Below are 23,714 nucleotides of genomic sequence, written 5' to 3'. Positions count from 1 at the left end.
ACACACTGATGAATGCAAATGCTGAACCATTAAAATCCAGCTTTTTTATTACGATACAAAGTGATAAAAGTGGTGTCCCATCAGGATATGCCTCACTCCGCAAAATGCTAAATTGGTACAACTTCCATTAGGTGTAAATGGATATCAAAGTGTGGACCAAGTGATAAAACTCATTTTTTTGGTTTACTTTCTAAAAAAACAGAAATGTCTGTTGGGCTCATTATTAATACATGAAAAAACATCATAAGTCAGGTTGGTGCACAAATAAATTATTCAAAACAAAAGGAATGAAGAGAAAACTGATTTTGTGGAGTCAAACTGAATCTGTGAGTCAGAAAGTTTTTAGTTGGCTCCCATCAACAAACTGGGAGAGTAGTCTTAAAGTGGCAATAGACAGTTTTCCTTTTTTTTTTAGGGTTGCCACAGTTACACCAGTTGTTCTACCGTCCACCATTTCTGCTACCTGGGGAAAGCTTTCTGTTTTGGTTTCGCAATGGCGGACACACTTTCTTTGTGTCGTATATCGAGCCTTCATTTTGCCAGGGGACCTCGTAACCTGTGGCAGGCAGAATTGGACAGTGAAAGCGAGGCTTATAGGGAACCAATCTTAATGCTGATGGCGCCATTATTCTATAGTCATTACACTGTGCAATCGGCATTAACTTCACTGTAAGTTAGAGCAAAAAACTTGTCTATTTCCACTTTAACTTATGCACAGAGTCTAACACACTGTTTCAAACACTCCTTCTTCTGAATAACAGATGAACAGAAGATTAGCATAGTGGTTTAATAGCAGAGTACATTAAAGATAGGTATATTTTCTTCAGTAACATACTCCATAAACTAAGATAACATGAACCAAAAGTGGAAACCTTACTGCATAATCATCATAATGATCATCAAGTAAAATTAGATCAGACATCATAAATAATCTGCCAGCAGCCATCAGAACTTGCAATGTGTTCACCATGTCTTTGTGACCCCTGCCCTGTCTTCCTTTCTCCACTCTCCTACTTTCTCGCTCCCTCAAGATTCTGCGTTTCTTATGAAACTCTCCAGATCTTGTCATCCCCCACCTGTCCACCAGATGCCCTGAGACTCTCCTGCTTCACCGAGCACACCTGTGCCTCCTTGACTAAAGTAGCTCCATGGTATAAATAGCAGCCTCTTCCCACTCCTGCCTGCTAACAGCAACTGAGTTTAAAGACTTTTTGTCTTTCATCTTTTGCATTAGTGTGCCTCTTTGTACTACCCTCATGTTGCCAAATGTACAGTAAGCCTGCTTTTTCCTTTGGTTCTGCCAGTGTCTGCATTTTGGTTCATATTGGGTTCATTCCATAGAACCAAAACAATAGGGAATAGGAAATAAGAGTTTATGAATGTTCTTGAAGAGCAATACTTGATACTGTGTATAACAAATTTGGTATTTTGAAACTTTTTTGAGGACTTATGCACATACGGCATGCATCCCTGTTATGTAAAGAAATGAAAACATAAGAAGTGAAGTGAGAAAGTACACTCATGTCTGTTGCACACTGATGATATTTTTATGATATTTACCAGCTTTATTTGTCTGTGATGTTGTTCATAACACAAAGGCAGCTTCAGTCTTATTGGAAGGACACAAAGAAAAGGAAGGTGGGGGTTCAAATTGAAGTAGTCTTAGTTAAATAAATAGTCCTTGACTTGCCTGCAGCAAATTTCTTCTGAGTGCAGGAAATGACAAAGACTTATTTATATTTCAGCAGAGAAATGACGTGGTTTTTCAGGAAGCAAGCAAATCCCTCATCTATGATCTATGGTGGTGTTAGAGATAATAGCTTATATTTAATTTATTCCTTGTAAGCCAGTGAAGTGTCTGGGTTTCAAGGAAAAACTCGGTTGTACAGTTAAAAGTTGTTTTAAACTTCAACATGAGACAAGTGTTTACAGATGACATCTTTATTGTTGAGGCCTTGTACAAGGAACAGCGGCCAAAAGCAGTCATTGGAAGCGGCCCTTTCAGGACTAAAAAACCACAAATCGAAGTTGACAGGTCCCCATTTCATACTTTAAGAGTGATGATGAGTCATGCCAATCGACTCAGTTTCTAGAACCCCCCGCATAAATTACAGATTGGTCAAGGATATTGAATTGGATAACGTGACAAACTGATACTGAACACCCTGTGAGTTTTCCTTGTGTCTCATCAGATGGACCTCAGTTTTTCTACTGCTCTGCTTTAATATGTTGCAATTATTTTCAAGCAAGCTATCTCCTGGTTTATGGTCTGAAGATGAAGATGTCTACTACCAATAGACTACTACTTCAACAAATATAACTTCAGGTTCTATTGTACTCATACCACTACTATCAGTGTTACTGCCGTATTACAAGTGCCCTCACTTGTCTTAGCAAAGCTTTCAAATTAATGGAGATATAACAGAAATCAGCTGAACAATGGAAAGAGTTGCTGATTCCATTAAGGTCGCTCAATAAATCCTTCTCAGCAAAAATGAACAAACTATAATTGAACTCCAAGCAGTCAAAGAAACAATGCTGCTAAAGCACAATAAAAGTAAAAAAGTTTTCAGCTAACTCTGTGCTTATAAGAGGAGCAAAAATTAAAATTGTTCAAGTTAATCTTGACCACACAGCATCATGCTGCAGCTGAAGAAAAGGAACCAAAGCCTGTATTGACCATGCTCAGGATAATAGAGCTAAACGGTGGCCTGTCTAGAAATGGACTTGCCTGACATTGACAGGTACATAGATTTTATTGTGATCAACAGATTGCCAAACCAGTCATATATACCATATTCTAAAATATTTCTGAGTCCCTTTCTTGCCAGCTTCAAACGGCCTCAGCTGATGCAGACTGTTTTTGACAGACACATTATACCTGCTGGATACAACAAATGATCAGTATGTAAATATTTAAAGAACCTAGATACTACACACAGTTGTCAGTTTATTAACACACCTAGGTAAAACTAATGCAGTCTAATACAACAGTCAAGTGATAAATCCTCCCGTCATGACAGTTATAATATTCAGTTTGTGTTGAAACGGCTTCAGAGAGGTGTTGATTCAACTTGATCATCATTTTGGAGGCTACAGTTCATGGTGCTGTTGAATTGTATTGTGTTACACAGACAGGACTTTCTATTAATTTGTCCACCCCATTCAAATCAGTGAGGGTAGGCTAAATAACACAAACAGCTCTCTGTATAATGGAGTACAGGTCAACAGCACCACACACTGCAGCCTCCAAAATGATAATACAGTTGAATCAACACGTCTTTAACAATTTCAACAGAAAATTATAACCTTCATGAAGGGAGGATTTATTGCAGGACTGTTGTATGAGACTGCGTTATTTAGGTGTTCCTAATAAACTGACAACTGTGTGTCTGAAATTCTGCAGGAATCAATTAATGTACCTTATTTCTTCATGGGAAAAGAAATCAGTTTGCTTTTTCCCCTCCACATGAAGGTTAGAGCGCAAAGTTGGCCACAGAGCAGCACTCTGGAGCGGCTGAAGATGTAGCTGTCAGTGTGATTACACTGATTCATTATTATTCAGTGGGAGTAGCATGGCCGATTTCTTACAGCCCTGGGGGAAGCCTTACTGAGCATCTTAGAGTAAGATAGAGCCAGGCTAGCCTCTGTGTATCTGTGCATGAATGAAAGGTACTACCTGATTTCAGCAGTTAAGGAAGCTGTTAGGGTTTAACTGAGAGCTTAAATCCATAAATAATCCTCCAGCGTTATCATTGACTATCAGACGCCTCGGTTAGGAAATGATTCAACAGTTAGAATTACTGATTCATGAATTCAGAGAGCAGCATGTGAAGGGGTTGTCAAATATATGGAAATTGGTGGCACTAATCGTAAGGGCTTTGTCTATTCTCAGGATTATTAAGGCTCGATATTTGTGGAAAAGGACGAAGAATGACGAGACGGGGAAACACACAAGGAGGGAAAAACTGAGCAGGACAAATATGGTAGTCTGATGATTGTGCGGGTGAATGACTTGGAGGCAAATGTGTGGTCTTGTTCCTCCCAACGCTTCAAATAGGAGATAATTTGATAAATTGATGCCTCGATTAGTACACTGGCAATATGCCAGATATATATCATCAACTTGGCAGAAGTTGAAGTGTGTTTGGTGACCTGGCCTAATTTTGGGATTAAGAGGAGATCCTGGAGAGAAGCAGGATTGGTGTATGCTGAGTTCATGTAGTTTAATTTGAACAGAAGTTAAAATGCCAATAATATGGGCTCTTTAGTAGCATTTGGGGTCACGGACAGTGTTTAAATGACGACAGTGAAGTCTGATGTGAGAAATATAAGCTTTGGAGTAGAAGTGGAGGTTCTTTTTTACTTTCCCTGTTAGCCACATACATGTGAAAATGGAAAGTTGAAGGTTGGAGAGAACCAATCAGCAGTTTTAAAGAAAAAAATTTGGGCGAGACAAATGTGACTGAAGTAAGCTCAAAAGGGGAATCGGTCTGGGCCTATGAGATGAAGCTCATGACAGAAAGACTGTCCAGACTAAAGGCAAATTGTAGGTCTTGAAACAATTCAATCCTGCCAGGTAGGAAGGAAAGTGTGTGAAGAGCAAAGCTGTAGAGGACTGCACTCTGCAAGGTTAAAAAGAAGCTGGTGTTATGGTGTGTTCAGAGAGAGCGCGAGGTGGATTTTAGACGACGAGTGACCGAATACAAAGTCAATGGACACAAATTGTACACTGACTGAGATGAACTTTCCAGTGAATTCTGAGATCAGTCGGAGGCTGAGCCACCACACAAACACACAGAAACACTCCTACACGTGGTAACTGCTTACGTTGCTAGCTAGCTTCCAGCAAATGTCACAATATTGGCTGATTGTGGTGAATAAACGTGGACTGCATAAACTCTCCAGCAGTCAAATTTGTGGCGATAGCTGTAATATTTATCACATTGAATGTAATCTTAGTTATTGTACACATTACATTTTTTAAAAATTACTTACCATACTAATTTATATTGCTTAACAAGCTGTGATAAGCTATATATTTCAGGAGGAATAATTCCACAATGTAAGTTCGGGACTTACAGAACTAAGATTATTATTATTATACGCAATAATTATTTCATTTATTATTTATTAATTCATCAGTTACGGCACTCTATAGTAACTTGTTCATGTGTGTTTGCCAAGGAGTAATTGAGTTCCTACCTGCCATTGTTTTACAGGGGACAGTTATGAGTGTAGAAGTCTAGTGTGAAACCTGCGAGTGACGTTGGGTGTGTACTAAAGATTATTCACTGAGAAACTGTAGCCCGCTTATTACTCATGGCCCAGAGTGACTGGAGAACGCTTGACTGTAGTCATGCTGTCTCTGTGCATGGAAAAAGACACAAAAGTAAATTTAGATGGCCGTGTGGAGGAAAACGGTCTTCTCTGTATCTTCTTCAAATCTGACAGGAAGGTGCTGTTCAGTGAAAAGCTGTACGCCAGTAGTTTGGATGACAAAGTTGTCAAAAAAATGAACACAGATGGCTTTCACAAAGGAGAAAATTTTGTTATCAAGAAAAGGAACGGAAGCCACTACTTGAAAGTTTAAGGGTTGAACTAATAATTCGGTATCAGCTAAATGGATGGGAGGCAAGCTCATTACTTAACCTGTGTTATAACCTGGAAACTTCACGTGAGCACCAATTGTTTTTTTTCAGGCACAGATAGAACTCAGTCTATAATCTCATAGTCATACCGCATATGATTCAGCAGTAGTTTGATAAAATAAACTTGCTAGCTGTTTCCAAAACTTTCAGCTGAATCTTTAGTAGTTAATGGAGTTTGCTCTGTTGTCAAGGAGTTGGCTTAATCGTTCTTAGTGTCTTGTAACAGGTGGTTGTGTGTGGAGTAGAGAGCAGAACCTCTGTCTGTATTTAAAGCTGGTGTGGTGTTGGATGTGAATGGCTGCCATGATCTTTCTTTCACCATATTCACCAGTAGTTTTGTCCAGTTAATAGGTCTGGTGCAGAGTTTAAAGAGGTATTCCAGAAATCTACTACTGCACTCTCATAAAACTGGGAGACTTATGAGAGAAAGATTAAAAATAGAATTGTTAAAATCACGACAGCAGAGGAGGAGATATCATGACTTCTGTAGGTCCAGCTCCAAATCCCTGGATACTACACTTCCCATTATGCAACGGCATTTGTGTCTTTCATTAGACCCTGCCTGTCTGGTTAACACCTATGTCTTTCAAAACCGCTCCCAGTTACTGTAACCCTGATGACATTAGCAGGGGGCCCAGAGGCACTTGTCTTGCTTCTGGGTGAAAAGTTTTACTGACGTTTCTTAACAGAACACGACCTCTGTGGGAGTTGACAGACAGGATGATGATGATGATAATAATAATAGTCACTAATAATCTAGACTGCTATCAGTGGTTCAAAGAGTAATTGCCTTACAGGCACCTTGCTGTCATAAAGTGAGCGTAGCTCCAATAATGTGGACACTGAATCCCAATAGTGCAGTGTGTTGTCAAGCCTCTTTTGTTTAGTGCAGGCTTTTCATGATGGTTCCGGTTGTGGCTGGCTGGTGCCTTCGGGAATCCTACAGTACAAATGTATAGAGAAAATGTATTTATGTTGCTTAAACAGCATAAACCATTTCTTTGGTATCATTTATCAATACCAGATTAAATAGAAATACACAACGATCTGAAAAGGAATAGTCAACCTAGTGTCCTTCAACATTTTCAAGGTCTGGACTGATTCCAGTCGAGCAGTTCCAAGCTTTTGGCTCACAATCAAAAAGGAAAATAGGGACAAACCTCTTGGCCATGTTTGGCTATCAGTTGGGAAGGCCTTATAAAGCAATCTTAAACACCGAGGAGGGATAACTTTAAAGTTAAGCTTTCAAATGTCATGGATGACATGTGGCATGATTGGAAATGAAAATATATAACTCAGCAAATCAACTTCTTTGCAATTTCTTCTAGACATTAGTCATCACTGTTGGATTGGAGATGATTTACGACACACTCTCAGAGAAAACAACCGAGATGTCCTCTGACCTCTGATGCATTAAAGTTATTTGGGAGAGCTGTGAGTTACTGTATGACATAAAAATCTTGAGGTTTAAGGTGGGGTGCCAGATAATTATAGCAATTTGTCTTCCTGAAACGGCTGTATACTTAAAAAGCACGAATTTGTTCACAGGACTCTTAAGAAACTGCTGTGTCGCTGAAACATTTTCTCACTTCTCGCTAGCCTGTTGGGATAGCCCCACATAGACTGATGGGCCCCATTCAAAGAGCCAAGAACAAATGCCACTGAAATTTTTTTTACTGAAACTTCACCCAAATCGGATAAATAAATAACATCTAAGCCACTTCAAATTTGAAAACGGCAAATGCAGAGCCACTTGTATATGTCCACGGTTAAAATAACAGACCACTCATTATAACAATTGAAATATAATATAAAATAAATAATACACAGCTTCAGGAACTTTACCAAATTCTACCAGGCAGATAATGGCAGTGCTGTGCAGTGAGCCTCACGCCGCAGTGGGTGGTGAGAGACAACATGATGGGGAACCCCAGGAAGTCTTGTCAAGCTCTGCAACACAATTATCGCTCATCCATCTTTAATATCTCATCCATTATCTGCATCTCCACTGACTGGGCAGTACTTGACTTGCAATTATTATCACAGCTGGTGTCCAAATGGAGGAATCAGATCTTCTGTGAACCAAAAATGCGTGATGTAGTCAAAATAAAAAGCAGAAGGGACGACATATGTATTTTGATTGTACATTGTACTCCATAGGATAGGCTAGTTAAAGATTGACGTACCTCAGTTGTGAGTATGAACTTGAGCTTGCACTGGCTTGAGTGCAACTTTTTTTCTGAACCTATCACAAGTTCATCATCTGATCCTATTTCATCATTCTGTAGTCTTAAAAATCTTCCGTGAAGTATTGTGGTTTATTTGTGAAGAACTTACACAACCTATCTTGTGCTTCTCTGTGAGTTCCTCCATTTTTACCAGAATGTTTAACAACCCCCAGAAAATGAGTGGGAACTTTACTCAAACATTAAACTACACTGAACTAAACACACAAGTAAGCTTTGCTTTTCCATTAGGGCGTCACAGAGACTCCATTTTGCAGCTCTGCCAGAAGGGAGCCGTAACTATGCATCATACCTCCAGAGGCTTGGGAAATACCACTTGGAGAGCACAAGAACTGAGTGCTCAGCTTGGGCTGCTTGTGATATTCTCCTTCATGTTTCGGATGCCAATATATACCATTAATGGTAACGACGATGTGGAGCAGATGTGAAGAAATGTTGAGAAATCTTGTCCTTTTCAGTGTTGATACACACATCTATAGTTTCCTATATAGTAAATATCTTCCAAGGGCTTTGTCCTTGCTGCACCTGTCACTTTCTTTGACAAAGTGAAGGAAAGAATACACACTTGATTATTTCTGGGATATAAGTAAGGGAAGCAAGGCACAGTTGGATAAGCCAGGCACGCACATCTCATGTTACAGTGGTGCTAAATGACAATCAACAACGGACATTATACGTTGAACTATTAATTATATTGTGGAATGGAGGCATCCTGGCTTGGAATACCTTGATGAAGAAACATAAATCTGAACGTACTTACGTTTATTAGGAGGCACTTGTCATTAGTGCAGCGACAAGGACACAAACCCTGGCGTCCCGCCTATGAAATCCCCCAACCATTTTATATAGTGTTGGTTGCAACGTAAGATCAATCTGACAGAGGTACCCCACCTTTGCAGTGTCCCTGTTCACAGTTTGGCCTATGGCTCTTTAAAAGTTTTTTTTTTTTTTAGTGTGTTGCCCCCCTTAGTCTAATGCTCATATTATTACTGGAGCAGAAAAGTACATTATTCTGTATTTAATATCTAACTATTTGTAAAGATTTTTCACAAGGTTCTGTTTACCTGTTTAGTATTATTCCAAAACAATATCTGGTTCTTACTTAGAACACCAAAGATTCAAGTTTTGCTATAAGCCGTTGAACCATAATGTAAGACTGGTTATTCGGTCCCCGGTGGGAATAGGACAAGTGTAATACAGTTGGCCCTTCAGTTTGGACACTGTTGAAACGACTTCCATTAAATTAAAAGTGCCTCTGGATAAGAGCCTGAAGGCACGAGCGCCCAAGTCTCATCAAGTGAATTATGAGATGTATATAAAGACCAAGGGCTTTGGTTAAACAGCACTTCAAATTAACTGTGTTGTAAAGTAACTTTGAATGACTGAAAATGGACTGACAGGCTAAAGCTAATTGCCTTTTGCATTAAACACTTATCTTTCCTGGGCAAAGAAGCCAGGATTGGTTGGAATTGTTGCATGCACTCGCCATGTGGTCATTTGTTACTACATGATGTTTCTGTGTCTCAGGAGAGCAAAAACCAGCACTTATCTATTGAGAATATGTGGAGGTATTGACAAGAGTCCACCCCCACTGCACCTCAGATGGTGACCTTAACATCAGGGGAACAGCATCAGTCACTCAGGCTGCACTTAAACATTCCCCATTTAATTAAAACTATCAGAATGGGGTGCTCTTTAAACTGGGCTATCAGCAGGAATTAGTGAAAGACTCATGACAATAGGTAGATGAAAGATTAAGCATTAAAAAGGTGTGGTACCATAGCAGTTTGGTTCAGGTAATATGTCATTTTGATCATTTGTTTTATGCAGAAAAGAATATTATTGCTGATACTTCATCTGGAAAGCTTTTGCTGTTCTCAAAAAATACTCCTCGGCAATCCAATAACTGTCTTGCCAGCTACAGGAAAAACAAAAACAAATTTCTTTTCCATTTTGATTTTTCTGGGCCAATTTGAAGATATTCAAGAAAACCTCACCAAAGCAAATGAATTACGCATGCTGTGGTGTGAAAAGTAATTTATCTATAGTCAGAAAGATCTTTATTTCAAAACAGTCTGTAGAGATGGTATTCAATGTGTGCTTTCTCAGTCGTTTAGAACGGCAGCCAATCTTTGATAATATGTATTCAAGATAAGATTCTGATAGTATAAATATGTCTTCCTGAATTGTTTTGAACCATGAGGACAGTAAATGCTTTAATTTTCTGTTTATGCACTGAGGAGTATGATGTATGAAGGTATACAGGAGGTGAAGTTTCAATGACTCATTTCATTTAAATTTTCAGAGTAACATGAGCAAATTGAACTGCATGAATTAAGTGAAATGAAAATTTTGGTTTTTTTTTTTTACAGTTGGGTCCTGTGCTATGTTGGTTTTGTGAGCAAAAGTTATAATTACAAAAATGAATTAAATATAAACCTTAAGGTTCCACAAAATAATCATGATGAAAAAGAAACCCAGAAAAAAAATGTGTGGATCTGAGTGCAGCAACAACGCTAACACACAACACCAGCAGCATCCTTAACTTTGCTTGGTACTACACAGGGGATTTAAAGTGCTAAGGTTTTTTTTTACAGACAGTACACTTTGCCATTTTTTTTGGCCAACTGTTTCACACAGAATGGATCAGCTCAATGTCACTCCAGAGGGATTTATCCTTTATCTTGAATCGAATAAACAAAAAACATTCTTGCACAACTAGACAGTATCTCTAACTTTCATGCCAGAGACTGTTAAAAGGAATACCCGAGACAGCAGACTGTGGAGCTCAGCTCAGTCACCATGTAGCATAGTGTAGCAGTTGTTCTTCATTGCAACATTGGAAATGGGGCCGGTTTCACCAAATATATACACGCAAGCAGCATTTTGCAATATGAGATCAATTCATCTCGCTCACTTTGACCCTCTTCGCTGATCAAAATAAACACCATACCTGTGAGCAAAGCAAGAGCATGTGAGAATGGCATTGTAATAGATAGATATAGATTTATAGTATGGCTGTTTGCTGAGGTGGAGACATTGGTGTTCTGGTAAAAAGATAACGAAATACAGCCTGATGTACACAGATTTTTCAAATACACAGTGAACAGTGACTAAAGCCTCTGTGTGCTTTAAATGAAGCGCTAATTGGTTCATGTGACATTATCTGAAATCCTCTCCTTCTACACCTTTTTATGTGGCTGGTGTGTCCGAATACTTTTGTAACTTTCTGAAATGACAGTCCAACAAGTACGCCCACTCCACAGCAACTGGGCAGGTATGCAGTGATGACACAGTAAGCAGAATTTTTTCGGAGGCAGGAGCTCGACTTTCTCTCTTTCTCTTTTTTTTCATTCTTCACGCAGCTTTTCACGCCACTTTTCTCTGCCATCAAGTGCGACACCGTGTATGCCTTCTAGGAGAGACTACAAGAGAGACCATTATCTCCATTTTGTATGATTCATTGTGCTAAGAATACAAAGCGCACAAAAGAGTTTTGGAGAGAGATCAGGAGGGGAGTGGGATGCAGTCACCTTTGAATGTGACCATTCAGAAGAGGTATAAACACTTTTGCCTTTAGACATTGTCGTACAACATGTTCTACAACCTAGTTCGTTTCAAACACACTGAATCTTTTACTGCAACCATGTCCCGGTTTAACTCTGGCTGGGGACCATATTAAATGCCATCCTCCTGTATACCTCCCATTGGACAATATGAACTGAAAGAAAAATGTTAGAAAAGCAAAAACAATCCTTGTCCCCATTTTTTTTTTCCAAAGAAACTTTAACATTATTGTGATACACTGATCAGCCACAACATTACCTGGTTTGAATGTTGTGGCTGATCAGTGTATGCAACAAATAATTGTACACTGAAGCAGAAAAAGTATTAATGTATTCAGTATCACATTGATGTTCTTCTCCAAAAACATTTTGAGTGTCAACGATCATTAGGTGGGTCTCCATTCACCTGTTTTTAATACGCATTGTCGAATTTTGAATTAGTAAACCTGAGTGGAAATGTCAGAAATTACAAACATTGTTGAAATATTGCACAAAAGTGTTTTATGCTTGGCTGTGGTGGGAAAGTTGGTGTAAAAACAAAATGCAACACAGAGTGATGGAAACAGACTTAACGAATAAATAGCCTACATGAAGCATGTGACCTGAAGCTTCGGCTCCACTGAATCTGAAATATCAGCTGAAAAAAACACGAGATCTGTGTGGAGCGATGAGGAGGCTGTTATGTTACTTAAGTTAATACATGAAACGAACATAAATGCTGTATTTCCATCATGCTTCTACGTTGTTTTCACCATTCGAGATCGACTGGTGCTCTTTTAATTCTTGTAGCACCCTCTTCTTCTACAATTGTTTATTGGCTGCAGAAGGAAAGGAAGGGGCACACTGTTAGAGGTGGCAAGAAAAAAGTCTTTGGTGTGTTTAGAAAAGCAAAGCACATTTTCACCTGGTGGTTAGCAGTCTTACCCTGACCCCTACACAGAGAAAGGATTTTTGTATTACTGTATTTCGTTATAAAAGACAATCATATAAGACTTCACTAGAATCCTATTTTAATGCAGAATTAAGGTAAATTAGTTTCTAACAAGTGCCAGCCCCCACTGTTACAACAAAGAAGTAGCATAATAAAACTCAAGAGGCACCAAAACAGAAACCTAAAGGCCCAATCCATAGAAATCCATACAAAACCAACTACAAAGCCTGAGAATTACATCTGAAAACTCAGGATTAGACCATACTGTATCACTCTCAAACTGACAGACCCGCCTAACACAGGAGTCATGTTGAATAAGAGCTCAGTCTGACCTATTAAACTTTTTCAATGCTGCTGTAGGTTTATTTCCATCATTAAACTGATCAAAACAAATATTTCAAAATATATTACCCGAGAAACATTGTGTATAATAATCATCTTAAAATTGTATTATATCCTACAATACTTATAATGTACAATAAAACAGACTACTTGGTATTTTTGTGGCAAATCTCCCTTTAGTGTAAACTGCTGAAGATGACTTGAGATGACTTTTGGTAGCTCACTTTGTCTCACATCCTCAGTAACATGATAAGATGAGGATAATGGACCCGCTGATTCACTCTCTGTGGATGTTTCTCAAACTGAATGAAATGCTGCTTCGTTTATCAGCAACCTTTCAGAGGGGGAGTGCCCCTCAGAAGCCCTGATATCGTTTTTAGATCCAAGAAATAGTCAAACTGTTTATTCAGTCAAAGGTAAAAGCCTACCTGGTACGTTATTTCTGCTTCTGCAACAGCTTTTTCTTTTTCTGAATGTTCTTAAAAACTGAAGCAAATTGGTGATTCCAAAAAAGCCACTAATCTTCAGTTTTTTCAGACTGGCGACAAAGTCTCATAATTACTCTGTCTTAGACAGATTAACCGAAACAGTTAATCATTTTAAGTCTGTACTCTTAGGGCTTCATTTGTGTGAAGTATTGCAATGAAAACAGTCTTTTATAATGAGTAGCAGTAATCATTCTTGCTCTCTCAGCAAATGCAAGTGTGTGTCATTAGTTTGCTTGCTGCAAGCATAATTATTACTACAGTTTTCCAAAATATCAGCTATTGGTTTTAAACTACATTGTTAAATATGACAATATTCAACTCACTGAAGTGTAAAACTTTCTGAAATGTGCTTTTTTTAAAAAAAAAAAAAAAAAAGTTTTGAAATATTTAAGTTTTACCTCAGTTTACTTTCCAACACATGCTAATGACAGGATATTCACACTGGGTGATGTTGTCAGCAGTTATAGGCATCTACTCTATACATTGTTAACAATCAGGTCATACAAACACACTCAGACACACTAGTGTGCACTCTCCCGTGACCCTCCTTACTAAGGAGAAGACAGTAGGTGGATTTGGGGAGACAGATTGAGACGGATAAGTTCCCAAAGAGGGACAGATAGTGAAAAGAAGATAGAGAGGGGGTAAAAGTTAGGACAAGAGTAAGAGGAAAAAGGTAGAGAGAGAGAACGGCAACAGCAGGACACATGCCTACCATTATTTCTGAAGCCAGCGCGCACATTTTTTTCTTTCAGATTTTGAGTCTATGTAACTTAATTTATTGTTGTGGAAAGTTATCTGTATGGGAGTTAAAGAGCCATAACATATTGGAACATGGTTTCTGAATAGCTCACCAGTACAGTCAGTAGTCAGTGGTCAAGGTCTCGGTTTTAGAGGTATTTTATTCAGAGGAGTTACAGCTTTTAGGCACATAATGCAAGAAGACGGAAGTAGGATAGTTCTACTCTTAGTAATACATAGAATATTCAGCTGCTTTTTAAGAGTACAAAGGCGCTTAAAATGACGTTGAGGCTCCGTGTGTGCTTTGCTGAACTTCCAAAACTGGATTCAACTGCTGAATAAAGTGGATATGGAAACTGCAGACAACAAGCCCTCTGGCTGCTGATACCCCAAAAAGCTGAGCAGTGCAAATGACTTCCTTGTCAGTCTCCAAGGAGCCTTGCAGCCTGGAGTCAGACAGCCCTCTTCCTCCTCTATTATTACAGAGGATGAGAAAATGAGATGGGCTCCATTATGTTTATTGTTGCTCCAGCTGGTGAGAACCTACTTGAGCTACAAGTCTTATAATAAGAGCATTGCTGAATATTATTATTTTTCATGTTTCAGTGGAGCAGCAGGTGAGTTTGTGATGGGGCAACAATGTAATATTATCATTGTACTAACTTGGTGCCTCCTACCTTTACCTCCATACAAATTCACAAGGTCACACTGAAGTTTAAGTATTTTTTAAAAGTTTATTACATTTTTTAAAGCATGACAAAAAATGAACAGCAGCAAATCAATAATATATAAATAATGTTATAAACCACACCACAGCATTGAAAAATTGTTTTACTTAACCAAAACTGTACCTTGGCAGGACTTTCACAGCAGACATTTTGACTTGCAATTGGAGAAAAAGCCCAGTTACCATTGTTAAATAACATTAACAGTGTCACTATTGGTTCATCTAACATCGTCTGTTCTATTCAAGTGCCCCAGTTAGCCGTGACAGTGAGCCAGCATGCACAATACTAGGACCCTGAAACAGCTAACTGGAATTCAACCATCATTCATTTTATTTCCTTTTCCTACAGTGACATGTCAAAACATCTCAGAAAGGCAATATATTACTGCAACATTGATGAACCATTTTCAACTCTGATGGGAACAGCAAATAGCTAATAGATGTGCTTGATCATGAGTGGCAGCCGCCCTCCCATTCCTTGCTGCTTCTGCTGACAGCATGGCTGGAATAATGTTTGTTTGAAACAAAGGAGGTGGCAGCAGCAGCCACCGACTGTCTAAAAGCACCTTAACTAACCATTGTGTGACTGAGCTGAGGACTCACCTGTGCGCATGGTCAAAAACCTAGTTATACCATCCCCCCACTTTGGATGACAAGGGATTTTATTAATTTACTGTGATCTGTGATTTGTTGGCTTTTTTTCTTTCCTACTCTGTCTGTGTCTTAATTTCTGACTTTTGCAAGAAAATAAACACAAAAAAAAATATACCAAACAAAAAACAATATAAAAAGCAAAAAAGGAACAAATAATAATGCAAATAAAGGTGGTTCCTTTATAAATGAACAACTTAAAAAGGAAATTAAAGTAGTAATCACAGTAATAGAAACCCTCAGCACAACCCACCACCAAAATGTAACTATAGTATTTCAGCCTCATTACACCCACCAATCCATCACCCTATGTAACATACAGGTGGTGTGTATCTCTGCCTGCTGCATCTCCGCCAGTGGAAACTGGGTCAACTGCAGGGTCGTCAGCTGGGGCCACATTTAACTGATGTTTCGCCCCCACGCCACTACATCTCCCAGTGGGAGGCCAGTGGCAAACTGAGGACATGTACCCATCACCCCTTGCAGCTGACTCCATTGGGTAGTTGAGCCCCACAAACTGTCCATTCTGCCTAACCAAAGCCAGTAGCTTGATTTCTCAGCCTCCTCTGCCATATCTTTGATGGACATCTGTAGGTACGCCCCAGTCATGCCAGCCGCACGGAAAAGTTGGGTGGTTGACTGCCCATGAAGCCCCTGCATCCCACTTCCACTGAGTGAAAGGTAGCGGTCCAGCCAGCTTCAGAGTAATTGAGCCGCTTGAACTCCTGTGCTGCTGGTATCCCTTCCTCCCAGGGGATGGTAAGTTTGATTATGCAGACCTTTTTTACGGCTGTGGACCACATCACATTGTCTAGTTTGAGAGTCTTCAGTGTGATCTTGGGTGGAAAAACTAGCTGCTTACCCAGGTCAATCTGCATTTCCCATGCCTTTGCTGGAGTAAGCAGAGATATTGTCTTTACTGCTGCTGGCTTCTGTTAGTTCTCTCCTGGCTTGACAAAGGGAACACACAGTTGGAGGTGACGTGAGGAGGTTTTTTCCCCCAACCTGCTCTTCTCCAACAACTTTGCCAGCTTCCTCAGCACTTGGTTGTGCCGCCACTTGAGGAGCCCCTGCGCCGGTGCAACCTTGCACCTTGAGTGGATGTGCCGGGGGCCTGTGATGCTGTTATTGCCCTTATTAAGAAGCTTAGCCGTGCTTGTTGTGGCCACCCATCGTTACCATGCCCCCTCTGGCCTTGGGACATCGCGTTGATGAGGTAGCGCTCCTGCTCCGCCCATGAGACCTCCAACATGACCATGGTCCTCCTCTGCTCCCTTGTGGCTTTGGTCAAGAGATGCACATGTAGCCCCCGATCCCAGTCCTTTCCAAGGCAGGTTTTCTCCTGCCTATATCCGAGGTCTGACGGATTTCAGCTGCAGTTGCAGTGTGTTCTGGCTGAAAAGGCCTGAGTCTGAATTGCAGAGGGGTAAGCCTAGCCCCTTCCTGATGTACGTGAGGGTGATGCCATGCATCCTGTTGGCACTAAAAAGGGTCTTTGAAGAAGTCTCTGCTTTCCCTCTCCTTCCTTTTCCTTGGCCTCCTTATCTCAGAGCAGCTTGGTAGGCCTTTGCTTGAGTTCGTTTCACAGCTCTTTCAGACCAGCTTTGTCCTCTGGAGCTGCTTTCAACCATCTCTTGAATAGCTGGCGCCTTTTTGTGCAAGAGCTCCTTGATGTGCTTCTCTCTCTGTCCTTCCTGTCTTTGAGTTTGTAGCTCACTTGGCTGTAAAACCGCCAAATCATGCTCTACATTCTTTGTAATTGTTAGTGCTGAACATGTTCAGTTTGCGCTCAACTGTCCCTCGCAAAGAGTGCTCCAGCCTTCGCCACTCCTCTAGACTGTTTGCCTTTGGCTACTTGATTCTTCTGTGCCTTTCTAGGTGTTTAGGCCAGCTTGCTGGTTGTGTATTTGAAAGGGGGGCTGATGTTGACATCACTCTGAGGGGTTGACTCCATCTCTCGGCCTGCTTGCTCTGTCAGCAACCTCCAGCAACCTTACCAAGAGTTTCAGCCATTGTTGCGTTTACAAGACAAATAGGTTAGAATATGCCCTCTGAGCAGCGCTACTTCTTCATCCTCTCATGTTAGACTAAGGGCAGACTGGACACTACAGTGACTCTCTATCGCAAAGTGATATTGCAAGATGTGAAAGAATGGGGCTGGCTGGTTAGCACGCTAACTTCAGTAGACGAAAAGTATTGATAGAAATAGAAGCAAGACAATAGTTAACACTGGCGTTGCTTTCCAACGCTGGAGACAGCTCTTGGCAAGTAAAGAAGTTAAGTTTAATCGCAACGTTTCTTCTAGACTGGTAAGTACGCAGCTTTTAATGCTAACATTATGTAGCAATAGCAAAAACTTCCATGTAACACCTTTTAAGTGGCATAGTGGCAAACAGTCCCTATTTATATTAGCCTACTATAAATGTATATTATTTACATTATTTAGAAATAGCAGCAGCAACCGTTATACTAATAATAATAATAATGGTAATAATCATGACACAGCCTTACAGTGGATATTATAGAGAGAAGATGTACTTTTTTATTGGATCCCATGTTTCAGTTAAGTCCTGTAATCTATCTCGCAAGGTACATTTTTTCCAAATAGATTTTAACAATTGCTTTGCTTATCCTGTCTTTATAGGCTGGTGTGACAGGACCAGCCCAGTTGTTCATGATTATGTTTTTTGTTGCCAATGCGAATTGACTAACATCTTTTTCATTTTAGTTTGTACAAGGAGACAGCCATACAAATCTCCCAGGATACATTTGTGGGGGATTAACTTTCTGACTATTTTGCTGAGAATCAATACTTGATTTGAGATTTCATGCAAAACCTCTTTGATTTTGTAACATCCCCATATTAGGTGTAGCAATTAAGGATCACTAGTGCTAACGTTTGGGCTGTTGTTATTTTCTCACACACCCATTTTAAAAAGTTTAGCTGGAGTGTAAGATAAGCGACTGATTATTTTTGAATTGTCTTAATTTAGTTTTAGTTGAACAGAACGGGTACTTGGCATTTTTCCAGACTTTAGTCCACTCTATTTCATTTCCTGTAATATCAATATCCTTGGCCCATTTTAAGGCATAGTTTTTAAAGATTTTGTTGGTTTTCTCATTAAAATTTTCATCAAATAAAACAACTAAGTCAAACTTTTCTTTTTTTAATCTGGGAACATGACTAAAAAGCTAGCATAGCTTTCTCAAAATCAGTTTATCAGCATATTTACATGTGCAAAAACATTACTGGGATACTTGTGAACATATAAATGGACAGAAGATTAGCTCAAAGAGCTGATTCTGCCCCTTACAGCCAAAATCTGCACTCACAATATGGAAATAATGTAAAAAAATTTTTTTTTAACATTTTCTAAAATAGACTAGAATAAGTAGAGAAGTTGAACCAAGACTGAGAAGAATTTGATAATATCTCAACACACAAGGGGTAAGCACAATTGTGGCCATAGTGCACGCCTGACAACAGCCTTCTAATAGAGAAGTGAGTAAAACAAGGGTGCCAGCATGGGGAAATGTTACCTGTACTAATAATGTCACTGATGGATCACCAGTTGTAAAATAAATAAATATATAAATAAAATCACACATGGCTTGCTGGGAAACACAGTGGGTTGGGCGAGAAGGGATCAAGGGCTAATAGTCATAGAAGTCATCCATGCACATTGTGTGCTATCAAGTTGACTCGTGATGGATGAGGGAGGCTATTGCAACAACCTAGGGACAGCCAGAGATGGTCACCGTCCTGGTGTCACCATGTGGGTGGCTGACTGCAGCTGAGACAAATTACTCTTAATATGCATTGGAGATTTCCCCTAATTCACTTGACATTTTGGAGACGTCTTGTTAATTCCATCCCATCTCCTATGAATTATATTCATACGGAACGATCGTGCAAATACCAATTTGCGCTTGGCAGCAGAGTTCAGTGCAAATGCAGGAAGTAGTGTAGTTTTTCATATAGTGAAGCTAAAGTAAGGATATGTCAGTATATAATGATATGAAATAAACATTTCAGAGTTGTGTAATGTTCACAATCATTGTTTAGGTTTTGCCATAGACTGCAGTCTCTACAATACAATCTGTACATTACAGCAGTTTCTTACCTACTATGCTGCTTGATAAGAGTATGACATTGTCATAGACCTATAATATTCCCATAGGGTATTAGGCCTGCTGTATAGGCTCACTGTTGATGACACTGGATTTTATTGGACCTTGAAAGATGTTAAAAGTCAAATATGTCGCCATGGCTATTATTGTAATTACATGTAGATTAACACATTTTTGACCCTTTTTCTGAATCAACAAGATCAACTCTTTCCAAAGAAACAAGACAAGGAATATGATATTTTAGTAATATTTCAAGGATTGTAGTTTTCTCAAGTGGTAATCTGTTTTCTTCCTCATAAAAACATGATTATGGGCCCCTGGGCATTCTGCAAGGATAGGCCACCCTAAAATCCAAAATCAGGTTGTTTCTATGGGAACACGCTTCCATCCTGTCTCATATCAGTAGTTAATGCTGACGATTTCATTGTATGTCCTTTGTGTTTATGTTGACATAATTTGCACAAAATGTTGTTTCAATTATTGTATTCATCATCCGAAAGAGGCAATTCTAGTAAGGAAATTATGGTGAACAGAGCTCATAATAAGGGTGTAGTATTTTGCAATATGCCTTACATTTCTTAAAGTTCCCCTCCAGACACGTTTTAAAGTATGTAAAAATAAGCTGCTATGATTAATATTTTCTTTAACATGTTTTTCTTGCATAAAAAGTGAAAAAAACAAACAAGTTTTAAAAAAACCTCACCTCCAAAGTTCCTAACCTAATTCCTCATTAAGAAATTCTGGATTTGTGAATATTATCTAGTTTTTTTATATTGTTATAAGCTAAGAAGCTTGTTAGCTTCTAACTGGCAGTGGCTAACACAGTTTTAGTGGTTGTGTTAATGCAAACCCCTGCTCTCTGTACTGACAAGTCTGCCCTGCGTTGGAGGTTTCATGTTTTGTTTGACCCACCCCGTAAGATGACATGATTGGTTCCTTAGGTATGTGATGTATGAAACCCCACTGTCTGAATCCATGTTTTTGAGACTGCCATTGGTACATTGCACTTCCAAGGTGGAAATACTCAGCCATGATGTTGACTGTTTATTTTGTTCATGGTATGTCTTGTATCATATAAAAGACATCATATGGACATGTTAACAAGGTTAAAAAAATTTGATTTTCATTGGAGGATGTCTTTAAATTCAAATCTTGAAGCCATGTTAGTTGTAAATAATGTTTAACATGTAGACTTCAACTGGAATTTTTACATTTCTTATTAAAAGGTATTTCTACTGAGGTATTGTACAGTGCATTCAAAAAGTAATCAGACCACTTCCCTTTTTTCACATCTTGTTATGTTGCAGCCTACTGATAAAATTGTTTAAATTAATTTTTTACCCTCATCAATCTACACTCAATATCCCATAATGACAAAGCAAAAACAGAGTTTTTGAATTTTTACAAAAAAATTTAAAAAGGAAAAACTTAAATATCACATTGATATATGTATTCAGACCCTTTACTCAGTACTTAGTTGAAGCACCTTGGAAGCCATTAAAGCCTCGAGTCTTCTTGGGTATGATGTGACAAGTTTTGCACTCCTGGATTTGAGGATTTTCTGCAATTCTTCTCTACAGGTTCTCTCAAGTTCTGTCAGGTTGGTTGAGAACTGCTGATGAACAGCCATTTTGAGGCCCCCCAAGCGATGTTCGTTTGGGTCCATGTCAGGTTTCTGGCTGGTCCTCTCAAGGACAGTCACAGAGTTGTCCCTAAGCCAGTCCTGCACTGTCTTCGCTGTGTGCTCAGGGTCATTGTCGTGTTGGAAAGTGAACCTTTGGCCCAGGCTGAAGTCCTGAGCACTCTGAACCAGGTTTTCATTAGGGATATCTCTCTATACTTTGCTCCGTTCAGCTTTCCCTCAAGCAAACCAGTCCCCCAGTCCCTGCTGCTGAAAAACAAGTCCACAGCACCATGCCACCTACCACCACTATGCTTAACCATTGGAACGGTATTGAGTAGGTGCTAAGTGGCGCCTGGTTTCCTCCAGACATGACCGTTAGAATTGAGGCCAAACAGTTCAATCTTGGTTTAATCAGACCAAAGAATCTTGTTTCTCACATTCAGAGAGTCCTTTAGGTGCTTTTTTGCAAACTCCAAGTGGGCTTTCATCTGTCTCTCCCTGAGGAATAGCTTCTGTCTGGCCTATGTCATAAAGCCCAGATTGGTGGAGTGCTGCAGTGATGGTTGTCCTTCTGGAAATGTATTTCACCTTCACACAGCATCTCTGAAGCTCAGCCAGAGTGACCATCAGGTTCTTGGTCACCTTTGTTATCAAGGCCCTTCTCCCCCGATTGCTCAGTTTGGCTGGCCTCCTGCTCTACAAAGAGTCCTGGTTGTTCCAAACTACTGTGCTCTTGGGAACCTTCAATGCAGCAGAAAGCTTTTCTACCCTTCCCCAGATCTCTGTCACAAAACAATTCTGTCTTTGAGCTCTAGAGGCAGCTCCTTGGACCTCATGGCTTGGTTTTTGCTCTGATATGCATTGTCAGCTGTGAGACCTTATATAGACAGGTGTGTGATTTTCAAAATCAGTTCAGTCAGTTGAGTTTACCACAGGTTGACTCCAATCAAGGTGTAGAAACATCTCAAAGACTATCAAGAGAAATAGGAGGCACCTGGTCTAAATTTGCTAAAGCTAAAAGTGTCATAGCAAAGGGTCTGAATATTTATATCAATGTGATATTTCAGTTTTTCCTTTTTAAATAAATTTTCAAAACATTATAAAATTCAGTTTTCACTTTGTCATTATGGGATATTGAGCGTGGATTGATGAGGGGAAAAAATAAATTTGAACGATTTTAGCATAATGCTACAATATAACAAAATATGAAAAAAGTGAAGGGGTCTGAATACTTTCTGAATCCACTATAAACCCATGTCTCAAATTCAGTAAAATGAGGGGGGGGGTTGAATTTTCCCCATAGAAAAAAAAGTGAATTTGTGCCCCTGCACCATTTCCCTGAGGAGCCTCCTCAGCTATTTCTTCTGATATGATGCTGACACACCAGGGACTTTGAACCATACTCCCCCACATACAAGACTATCCTCTAAAAACACTCTCCAGATATATCACATTCTGGAGCCGTATCATTGAGATGATGCATGGAACAAATATTTATCATTGCTTATTTACTGTGTGAACATCATTGGAAGTCGATTTATGGCCACATTGTTGGCTAATGTTAGGTTTCATTCAATTGTAAGGTAATAAACATAAACATGCGAAGTATCTCCAGATATCAAAACACGTAAGCAAGCTCAACTCACACAGTACGCTTCTCTCTTTTAGCTGTTGCTTTTGTGATAACTTCAATTGTATTACTCTTTGAATCAAGTTTTTTGAATGAGACTGTATGGTAAATGATAGGAAGTCTTTGTTCCACCTCATGTTTTTCGCTTTTATAGAGGAAACCTACAAATTCTAAACAAAGGATACACTTACATTAAACAGCATTTTTCCATAGATAAATGTGTGAAAAGGATGGACCTGTGTAAACTGCTTTGACCACTTTGCTTCTGAAGGAGCACTGAATGGAGGGGTGTATTTGTTTTGCTGTTGAGTTCTAATATAAACAGTCTTTCTCCTGAATTGCTTACTCTTCCTTTAAAGATTAAGACAATGGGATCTCAGTTACATGGAGACATATGCTTGCAGAGTGAGCCAGCATCCATCACTCACAGAGCTAAAGCCAAATCAACGTTGTAGTGGGTGGTCCTCTACTAAGGCAGATAAACATGCACCTTTGGGATAACAATAATAGAGCAGACTTAAAGCTGCCTCTTATTTCCCATTTGTAATTATGCTGTACCTCGTGTGCTAATGTACTCACTATGATGCAAACTTGCGTTATATAAAGCAATATTTTGGGATTTTTTATCCCCCCTCAAGGGCCACACACAAACCTCAGAGACAGAAAAAATAAGGGGGGGGGGGCATGTGGAGATGAATATTATAATTACGCTCATTAAACAGTTGACAAGAAAAGTTAACCAACAGTGTTGCCGAATTAGTCTCTAAACTTAAATTGTAGCTTTGTCTTTTACACACATTGTCCCTCTGTGTGCAGTAAAGCAGAAATTAAGAGCGCATACAGTACATGCCCTTGCATGGGAAATACCGAGTCAACAGCGGTAGCAGAGAACTGGTCTAGAATCTTTTGTATATAGTAATTAAACTGTAATTGAATTTTGCTGCACCCACTGTGTACAAACTGATTTTACTTTATTAGGTTAAACC

The 23,714-nt window shown here is 39.4% G+C and overlaps 1 protein-coding gene across 2 annotated transcripts in view; it reads left to right on the top strand.

Annotated features, from left to right (window-relative positions):
* The first annotated feature begins 1,194 nt into the window (after positions 1-1,194).
* Positions 1,195-23,714, top strand: part of chrna4b (cholinergic receptor, nicotinic, alpha 4b) — a 38,988-nt gene continuing 16,468 nt past the window's right edge. The window contains exon 1 of one of the 2 annotated variants that reach the window (XM_040152646.1): positions 1,195-1,268. Coding sequence is in view for 1 of the 2 variants with exons in the window: in XM_040152644.1 (XP_040008578.1) it covers positions 1,267-1,273 (7 nt within the window). In the remaining variant the exon portion in view is untranslated. Of the gene's footprint in view, positions 1,274-23,714 lie in introns of both variants that reach the window. The other variant, XM_040152644.1, reaches the window with a different exon arrangement.

This window comes from Xiphias gladius, chromosome 18 (assembly GCF_016859285.1).
Source record: "Xiphias gladius isolate SHS-SW01 ecotype Sanya breed wild chromosome 18, ASM1685928v1, whole genome shotgun sequence".
In the NCBI taxonomy this organism is placed as follows: domain Eukaryota; kingdom Metazoa; phylum Chordata; class Actinopteri; order Istiophoriformes; family Xiphiidae; genus Xiphias; species Xiphias gladius.
Note: the sequence above shows the minus strand (reverse complement) of the source record. Positions and strands in the feature narration are given on the sequence as shown.